The 9532-nt window shown below is 35.3% G+C and overlaps 2 protein-coding genes across 2 annotated transcripts; one reads left to right on the top strand and one right to left on the bottom strand.

Annotated features, from left to right (window-relative positions):
- Positions 1 to 149: 149 nt before the first annotated feature.
- LOC128189022 (uncharacterized) lies at positions 150 to 4426 on the bottom strand. Its single transcript, XM_052860399.1, has 9 exons — positions 3975 to 4426; positions 3443 to 3662; positions 2947 to 3235; positions 2400 to 2564; positions 2130 to 2303; positions 1767 to 1919; positions 1560 to 1659; positions 1179 to 1300; positions 150 to 550 (listed from the first exon to the last, which is right to left on the bottom strand). Exons 1-9 carry the CDS (start codon positions 4354 to 4356, stop codon positions 260 to 262), a joined length of 1896 nt encoding a protein of 631 aa, XP_052716359.1. The 5' UTR covers positions 4357 to 4426; the 3' UTR covers positions 150 to 259.
- Positions 4427 to 4592: 166 nt separating this feature from the next.
- Positions 4593 to 8204, top strand: LOC128187262 (carbohydrate sulfotransferase 1-like). The gene is made up of 5 exons (XM_052857574.1): positions 4593 to 4704; positions 4952 to 5036; positions 5140 to 5229; positions 5765 to 5954; positions 6214 to 8204. Exons 2-5 carry the CDS (start codon positions 4976 to 4978, stop codon positions 7076 to 7078), a joined length of 1206 nt encoding a protein of 401 aa, XP_052713534.1. The 5' UTR covers positions 4593 to 4704; positions 4952 to 4975; the 3' UTR covers positions 7079 to 8204.
- The last annotated feature ends 1328 nt before the right edge of the window (positions 8205 to 9532 follow it).

The raw sequence follows: 9532 nt of genomic DNA, 5'->3' as shown, positions 1-9532 counted from the left end.
AAAGCATAACTCTCTTTCTCTCTCTCAACTTCGTCATCTTAGATACCTTGGATCTGCTATCGTTAAAATTATTTTCTAGCAGCTCTCAGCATTTTTTTTTTATTTGGGAAGACTCCGAAAACGGCAGTTGATTTCTGTGATAAAACTATAATTATATACACCTGTAGCAAGCGATTGCATAAATCTAGGAGTGAATTTTCAAATAAACTACAAAGAGGCATTAATATCATACATGTAAAATTTTACAACATACAAAATTTTATTTAATTTTAAGATATTTTGCGAAAGCCAGCATCGTGGTAGAATATGTATAAGCGTCAGAGGACCAAAAAGGGAAAAACCCTGTGGGAGAACCTCGGGGGTTAAACCCGGGAAAATCTATGGGGGTTTTCTCGCCAAAGTGTCTTTGGGAAAGCAGGATGTTATATTGTTCATCTGACAAGGTCCCCTCGAATCCGACCAGGAAGAGTCCGTCTGGGAACATGTCGTCATTGAAACTGGTTCCGTTTAGATATTCCTTCCGGTTGGCTGGATACCAAAATGGCAAACTCTGTAAAAGGTTCAAAAGATGTAAGAGAAATACTACAGGAGTTTAATATTTATGAAATAGAGCCGAACCGACGTACACGTACAAATGTAAGGAAATGCAAAATCATTTGATACGGAGACGAGTCAAAGAATTTAGAATGTTTCTTGAAGCACAATTAATCAGAATGTTGGAAGTGTCCTTTCTGATATATTTCATTTTTTTTAAATAAAATATACAACATGACTAGTCATGTTGTATATTTTATTTGAAAAAAAATGAAATATATCAGAAAGGACAGAAGTACAAAAACGGCCGTAAGAAGAGGTATTGTTAATATCATTGCATAGAAATTTACCACTTCTTGAGTTACTACATCAATTCGATACGCAGATCATTTCTTGTGAAAGTGATTAAAGTTGTGATTAACATTTTCTACATCTTCGCTAGGCGAAGCGTTTTCGGCCCACTCTGTTTGTGAGGAGAGTGCGGATCAGAAACCCTTGATTTGGGAAGATGCATTTTCTATAGCTATTGTAAAAACTGAATATGAATATTTTACCATTGACTGAAAGGAAGTATGTTGCTGTCTATCAGTTTGCTTAATGTATTATATGTGATCGTGTGAAAATGCGATTCTTTGCCAAATTACCGCTTGTCCCTTCCCGGAACCCGAGAAGAAAGCGTTCCAGGGCTTGAGATGTGTACCAAGGATGTTATCGTTCAGCCATTTCACGCTTTGTTGAATTGTTTCGTTTACCGAGCTGGGTGTGTCTGACAATGATACAAACATACTTTTTGTAACTGAAGTGTCTATCAAACAGGAGGCAAATCAATTAATGTTCAGAAACACATGTTTTGTTCATAATACATGTAACTTGTACATAAAAGCATCCTCCAAATGAAAATAACATTGCTGAATTGTAAATACAATACGTGGATTTTTTTTTAAATTTTCAGAAATATATATGGTTAAGTTTGATGTTGCAAAGATCTCAGAATTTAAAGTTAAAATCACATGAGCACAACTTACTATTCAAGAAAGCAAGTGTATCGCCCTCTGTTGACGTCCAGATATTTATAAGTGTGTTAACGGCCATTGATGTCGTAAACAGCCTATCTTCTGCATATTTCTGGGGGAAAAAATCCAAGATGATTAAACGAATTTTCTATCTGTTTTATCAATGTTGTTTCAAAATGAAATCCAATTTAACACTTTCGAAAGGATTAAACTCCTTACAATAGGATTTCCTTTTATGTCAAAATCCCCGTCTCCCAAAAAGTCGTCAAAATATACTCCTCCATCTGGCGACTTAATGGCTTCTTGTAAAATGTCCGCAGTTACTTTGTTCCTCATAGCACCCTCTAGCTTTTGCAACACATCCTCTAGCATCTAATAATTGAAAGACTAAACCCATCAAAATGACATTCATTCATATTTCTAGCTCATTGGTACTTGTTTTAGAGTTAAAAGATAAATTAATTAAACGGAATCGTCATAGAAATCGGTTAGTATGACACAGACTGCAGCTATAGCAAAAGAAATGAAAGACGTAAAGAAAAACAAACTATCCATATTCAGATTAACCAATCTATGTGGTACCTTGAGAGGAAGAGGTGCCTTTTTGTAGAAATCTCGTAGAATGGTCAATGTTCTGGACGTAAACCAAAAACACTCTAGTTTGGACGGATAATACGTCAGAGCCAAGTCTCGCCGGGACGAGAAGTTTCCCGTGATTTCGTAGATGATCAGATCCACTGTATCTTTGTAAATATGCTACAAAAATACCAGAATTCCTAGGATTAAATCTTTCTTTCATGTGAGTCTTAAGTAGTATTGTCTAGAAGAACAGAGAAATTTTTCGTCTCAAACCTGGATATCACTGTCAAAATCAGTGGGTTTAAATAGTCCAGAGAGCAGAGCAGACGTTAGACCGTTTACAGTGTTGGCTGCCACCGTGACGTCAACGTTATTGACGAAGAACGGCATGGCGACACCTTTATCGCTCAGCGCCATTGCCTCATCCACATCCTGAATCTACAAAACATCAACAACATGGATATATCTGTTTACTCGATGACGGGAACATCCATCCCGAACATCTCTTCTCTGCAGTGTACCTCTGAAACTTTTCTTTATAATTAATACAATTGACTGACACATTAAAGTAGCCTTGCAAAGTGTTGGAAAATGCAGTGATCGAAAAAGGTTTTAAACTTCGATTGGCCTCACAATCTTTCATACAGCATCTTCTGAGTAGAGTAAAAATCTCAATAGACGCATCGCTGGCTAAACCTTTAGTTAGTAAAAACAAGCATGTCTTACGTACAAACTTAACTTTTTTTTACAATTCAAAGGAATTGATGGGATGGACCTTTTAGCTTCTTGAACATAAACAAAACACCCCCATTTAGCTTACCCATGTTGGAACAAATGCAGCATCTGTTTTATTTGTTGCGGCCAAGAAGTTGTGAAGATAGAAGTAGGTTCTGGGATCAATCGTGTTAACACGAGTGTTGTTAGAGTGGGGTCTGTAGGCGTATCTCTTCAGCGCGTGCAGGACCGAGGTCAGGTTTGAATTTGTGGATTGCCATTTTGCAAACAAATCACTGTAACTTGGAATTTCCTTCAACAGTGAACCAAGTCCAATATTGACAAAGGTATCGTCAAAATCTGGCGGAATGTGGAAGGCTGCAGCAAACATATCTCTGTAAAATGGCAACTGATCCATTATTTTTAATTTCATCAGGCACATAACACCGATTTTCAAAGTGGAGAGACCAACTGGCTTGTATGTTATTTTTCTATAGTTAATTATATAGGTTAAAGGAACATTTTTTCTTAAAAATATAGGAGGGACAAGACCTCCATTTTTTAAGTATTTATTTTCTTGCTTAAGGTCTACATGTACTAACTTTTCGTGCAGTAGATGGTCCACGACTGTTGCTATGTCACCGAGGCCCATCAGCTTCAGTAACTCTTCCACAGATTTCACCGGAAACTTGTCCGATAGCTGGAAGAGCTGTAACAGATTTTCCGGGGTACTCTGCCATTTTTTGACGGTATCGTTGTATAGCTGAGGCCAAAACGTCATCACCGATGTGTTGTAATTCACGTTCTTGTCGTGATATTTTCCTACAAAAACGATGTCATATATCGCATATCATAAAGTGAAAATAATGAAATGCAGTTTGTATAGTTATTTCTTTACAGTTTAACATGCATAGCGGGTAAGGGTAATGTCAATTTTAAGAAGTCTTGCAAAAATTGGCAAAAGTTTGGAAACTTAAAACTTTTCTAATAATTATTTAGTTGGTAAATTTTAATGCTTAAAGCCCATATAACTTATTTTGCAGGACATAGTACTAGTATTATATTTTACAGTGTTTGTGTCGCACTATAATGTACATGTGAACATGAATTTGAGAAAGAATGAATACTGTATACCAATAGCATCCAAAGCTAGATCTATTTGTTCCCTTTTTGGTTTAAACTCTCCACCCAATGCCTGGATCTCTAAAAGACAAGCTGTAATCCATGCTGTCACAAACATGTTGTTGTCATTCACGGCAAAATTCTTGCGGATCGCGACCATTTCTGGAGCTCCATGAAAATTTAATTTAACCACGCTTTCATAAGTTCCTTTGTCCAGTTTCCAAGGTAACACAAGTGACGATTTCTTATCCTCCTTGGGTTGACGTTCTTCTACCTTGGAACTCAGAGCTACAAGTGTTTCTTTAATTGTCTTTTTGAACAAAAATCCGTCTGATTTGTCTATAAAAGGAAAAAGAATCACCAACAAAAGTATAAATTGTCCAGGGAAATTCATCTTGCCGGTATGAAGGTCGCGCCTTATCTGGCAAAGTATTTTGTAACAGACGATCTAGGTGTTTCTATAGCGTTCATAACAACTAGTCGAATTTGATATCGGAATATGAGTCAAAGACTTCGATAAATTCTTCGTGAATGGGAACTACAGTCACTTACTATACATTATCTTTACATGTATTTCAATACACTTAACAATAAGATAATCAAGATAAGAACTGAAAAGTTTAAGTCCAAACCGCACCGAACTTTATCATGCAGGGTCCGTTTTGGAAACTTTACCACATATTCGGTGATTTTCTGTGACGTTCAAGACGGATGTAGAATACACGAAATTAACGTTGGCATTGTAAGTTACGTGTCATTTTCTTGTGCATTATCGGGACATGTTGAAAAATGTCCCATAAAACTGTCTTTTTATGATCTTTTTGAATATAGTAATTGAATGAAACACCTAAAACAAATTTCTTAAAATGTACATGTACATGTAAGTGTACTTTTACTTTAGATACAGTACAACAAATATACATAATTATACCATTACAATCTATTGTCAGAATCTAAGATCTGGTGTTTGTTTGTTTTTTCATTTGTAGATGGGAAAACATTGACATAATACGATGAACACTCGGAGAGCATGTTTTGCAGTATTCATCCTTTGTGGATTGTGTTCACTCTTGTGTAGGTTTCCTTAGTCATCATTTTATTTTGCAAAATATACTTGGACGTCTCTTGTTAATCAATGTAGCCCTTGAAAAACTTACTCTGCATGCATGCTTTCAAGTGTTTCAGATTGACATTAGAAGAAACAACAACAGCATTCTCAAAACGAAGCCTTTGTCATTCACACGAGAAATGAGAGAACAAAATCAACGTATGTAAAAAAAAAATCCAGAGAAATATAGATTGGTCCTAGGATATTAGGTTTTGATTCGGGGGATTGGGTACTATTCATCATAAAGTTAATTTTTTAAAAATTCTCTTTTCCTGATTCAATGCAGAACTTCACGAGACATCTTCCCAAGTATGGAATTTGTTACTTACCATTCCCCTTCCTCTTCCACAACTTTTTTTTCACGCAGTTGACAGAAAACTTCAATGGTTATTTTTTTGTATCCATCACTAAAACCAGTGTTTTATCTATGTGGCAATACCAACTATTGTGGATAATTCACAGTACAATGAAATGGTTAATATTAATTTTAGTAACCAACTCCACTATTCAAAACCACGTCCCAAAGATGGATTCTGGCAATAAGATGTATGTTCTTAGTGTCACTAAAATATGTTTAGTGGGGTGGGGGCAGGGGTATGGAAGTGGTTATGATGAGTTTATCATTCCATCTGTTTTTCTAAAATATTAGATGCCTAATTATTTTATTCATTTGTACATTCGGTGTTTTGCATAGAACCTTTAAAGGCACAGAACAAGGTGTCCAAGATTCTGCTGATGACGTATATGAGGAGCGGGTCGTCTTTCGTTGGAGAACTGATGAAGTTTGGTGGAAACGTTTTCTATGTGTACGAACCATTCTGGTCGGTGTACGAGAAAACCTTCCGGACCGATACGGAAGTCTGCCACCGGAACGGAACTTGTCAGTAAGACTGCTTTGTAAAACGCTACAGCGATAACATTCTTGCATACTGAAAATCGACGTTTATTCGCGACAACTTATTTTCACGATAAATTGATAACAGAATGGTTTGCGGCTACAAATTCTTGCGATTTTAACTCTTCATTTAAATTTAGGCATTATAAGATCGGATCGTGATAGCATTTGTTTCTCGCACATGAAAATGAAAAAAAAAATGGTTTTGAAGAATAATGTCAAAATATATTTTTTTGTTTTTTCTGAAGAAAGCCGTCCAAAACATTACAGAAGACAGATAAAACTACTGACATTATCAGTGCCATATTTGACTGTCGAATTTCTGAGCTGCCCGTGGAGGTTCTGAAGAGTTTCACGACCTTTCATTTCACGAGCGGATACAGCAGACGATGTAAATCAATCCTAAAGAAAAGACAAACATGGAAGTCACGCAGGAAAATAGTGTACGACAACAAAAAGGATTGGTGTCTTTCTCGATGGGAGAGAGCCTGCAAAACAGCTACGGCCCGAGTCATCAAGACCATTCGTCTGTCTCCGAGACTTTTGAAGAAGACTTCTCGGTTATCTGATGTAAAAATAGTCCATTTAACTCGTCATCCTTTGGGCATTTTGAATTCTCGCATGAATATCGGAGAAGTAAATAGCAGCAACTTTCTCTCGTCTGCTCGACATTTGTGTCAAATGATGGGACAAGATGTTCTTTATATAAAGGATAAAATTAAAAACGGTAAAGAAGATACAGTTGTGCCGCTTACTTTTGAGTGCTTGGCTTCGAACCCGACGAATGTGGTGAAAAATATGTTTGCTTCTCTCAATCTGAATTATTCAAGAGATACGGAAAATTGGATAGCAGAACATACAAATTACAGCAGACTTAAGACGTTTAACAATGCTAAAGAAAGATCGGTTCAAAATATAACTCTTGATCCACAAAATACTAAACAAACAAACGGCACGTTCCACGTTCGGAAAACAATGTCCAAGGAGGTATCCAGTGCTTGGAGAAGCAGTCTTTCCACAGACTTGATAAAAGATGGAGAACAAGTCTGTGAAAATGTTTTGAAAGAAATCGCATTCTCGGTTACGAAAGATGAAAATTCAGTGTGCTTTTGATCTCATTTTCTAAGATCTGCAGGCTAACCCCCACCCAAAGATCTGAGTATTTCTGGCATTGTAGTATCATTTGATCTACTGACAATTTTCAATTTATTCTAAATATCACTTGATGGACACTGTTCAGTACCAAAACATACCAGTATCATAGCTTTATAAACTAAATTCCAACAGTAACTCTTGATAGCTGGGCAATTATCAGTATCGTAAGACACCTCCTAATCAGTAACACTTGATTAGTATGATCATCATCAGAATAAATATCACTTCGTTGACTGATAGTTTAAAATGCAATTCGAATTATGAAAAAAAAAATAATAATGAAAGTCTAGAGTTTGATGCTTTACAACCTTTTATTTTGTAGAAACACATGATTAGGAGTAGTGAACAAACAAAAATCAAAAAAGTGCTTGTAAATATATATACATATACATTAACAACTGGCATGACAAGAAAAGTATATAAAAAATGTATAAATAAACAAAATGACTTGTCATAGTGAGGCTAGTATGACTATGATTTATGACTATGTCCTAATATCACAACATGCCCATGGGCTACATTGCTCACCTAATATTTCTAGTGAATTTTTGCTTCTCTTTTGGAAATTTCAATAAACCCTGAACTCAGGAAGGAGGTGGGGTGGGGGTCAGAAAAATATGAAAATCGTTGGTCAATCTTTTCAACAATTAAGTAAATACTTTGTTTCAAAAAGTGTTGCGCCAAGTTAAATTAAAATTGGCTAAGTAGTTTGAGAAGAAACCAAAAAATGTGAAAAGTTTACAAACCAATGGACAGAGAGAGTCAGACCAATAGTCTGACACTGAATAGTTGGTGATCAGAAAACTTACATGAGCATACTGGTAAGGTGAGCTAAAAACATGAGAATGGTTTAGTTCACAAAATGTAAGTGAACTGCGATATTCTGATGAATAAACACTAAACCCAAGTAAAGGTTTTTATATCTTAATTTGTGTTTTCTCCCTTGAAAATCTAGATTTCAAGAAAGAGTTGAATGATAAATACTGTTCAAATGAAAATGTATCACCTTTAAATTAATTTTAAATATTTTCTTTGTGATATATTAAACTGCTATGTATCACAATTGCCAAAAAAAAACAAAAAAACCCACTGGTGTTTTTTATACTGTTCACACAAATAGTGGATTGCTTATACAGGTAGTATCGTTAAATATAAATTAAAATCAAAAGAAACGTTAATGTCCCCCCTCAATTCATTGGGGGCATATTCTAATACAACAAAAATTAGAGTTATTCAGCACACAGACTACGTACATTTCCATCATCACACATACTTAAATATATACCTATTAATGTTGGGAACAAGACCCATGTGACAATAGTGTTAGTGCAGTACTAATGTACAAATACAAAACATGGGACACAAATTAATACACAAGTTAAATCACATTGATAGTTCAATTGGCACAAAAATGTAAAATAAAACACGAGTTTTCCTATGCAAATATTTTCCTTGCATATTTTTACCTCTCTCTCTTTTTTTCTCTCTCTCTCTTGGTAGTTATTAGATAATTTTATAATCAAAGGCACTATATAAGTAACAACACCCACACACAGAACCATAACAGTTATCAAGGAAAATTCTACAAATCCTGGCTTTTTGCAGTTTTTAGGTGTAAACATAAATATTAAAAAAACTGACACATGACATAGTCTACTCTTACCTCTGACACACATAAAAACCCCCACAAACCTTATTCACTGGTGGGTGCAAGGGTGGAGGAATACACAGAATAAGTCTCTAATGATGATGAATCAAAGATTGTGACAGGAGCTACAGTGATAATACTGTTGGATTTCTTAAACAAAAAAATCGCACTTTCAGCTTTTTCTCAGCAGTATAACCATTGTTTGCAATGATTTGTTCATAACCATTGAATATTGGAATGTCAGGTTCTGTTATAGTTAACAAAAATAACACTGTCAATAGACAATATACAGGAATGTAATGGCCAGCCGATTTAAAAAAAAAAAGGGGAGGGCAGGGGAATGTACTAATGAGCAAGGAATGTTGTTTATCTATCACTATGTGGAATGTTTGCAGTGCAACATTTCAGCATTTAATGCCTTTTCCATCATCACAGGTTTCAATATTGTAAATATATATTTATACGAACATATATGAAGTTCTGTATTCTATACAAGAGGATAGAGATCTCTAAATGTGAAAATATGATTTACTTCAACACTGCCTCCAGTCTGAATTAAAAAAAAAAAATCGTTAAAATGTGTAGGCTTAAAAACTAAATCGCATGGCTAAATATCAATACTTTAGTATTCTTACATAAATATCCACTTGCAAGATTTGCTGGTGGCTGATGCTTGGGTGTTAATGTGATTTATCAAGTAGGTACATGAATTAATCATACTTTTAAAATACAACGTAGAGTAGTGGAAAAATCGTATAACAGTA

The sequence above is a fragment of the Crassostrea angulata genome, chromosome 6, assembly GCF_025612915.1.
Source record: "Crassostrea angulata isolate pt1a10 chromosome 6, ASM2561291v2, whole genome shotgun sequence".
In the NCBI taxonomy this organism is placed as follows: domain Eukaryota; kingdom Metazoa; phylum Mollusca; class Bivalvia; order Ostreida; family Ostreidae; genus Magallana; species Magallana angulata.
The sequence above is the reverse complement of the archived record's forward strand: the minus strand, read 5'-3'. Positions and strand labels throughout refer to the sequence as shown.

Excerpts from the sequence above, each read along its gene's own strand:
- LOC128189022 (XM_052860399.1), bottom strand. The coding sequence starts at position 4,356 with ATGAATTTCCCTGGACAATTTATACTTTTGTTGGTGATTCTTTTTCCT. Across the intron at positions 2,565-2,946 it reads CTGCATTTGTTCCAACATGG|ATTCAGGATGTGGATGAGGC; the intron begins GTAAGCTAAATG and ends GATGTTTTGTAG. Across the intron at positions 1,660-1,766 it reads ACATAAAAGGAAATCCTATT|AAATATGCAGAAGATAGGCT; the intron begins GTAAGGAGTTTA and ends TTTTTCCCCCAG.
- LOC128187262 (XM_052857574.1), top strand. The coding sequence starts at position 4,976 with ATGAACACTCGGAGAGCATGTTTTGCAGTATTCATCCTTTGTGGATTG. Across the intron at positions 5,037-5,139 it reads TGGATTGTGTTCACTCTTGT|TGTTTCAGATTGACATTAGA; the intron begins GTAGGTTTCCTT and ends CATGCTTTCAAG. Across the intron at positions 5,230-5,764 it reads AATGAGAGAACAAAATCAAC|AACCTTTAAAGGCACAGAAC; the intron begins GTATGTAAAAAA and ends TGTTTTGCATAG.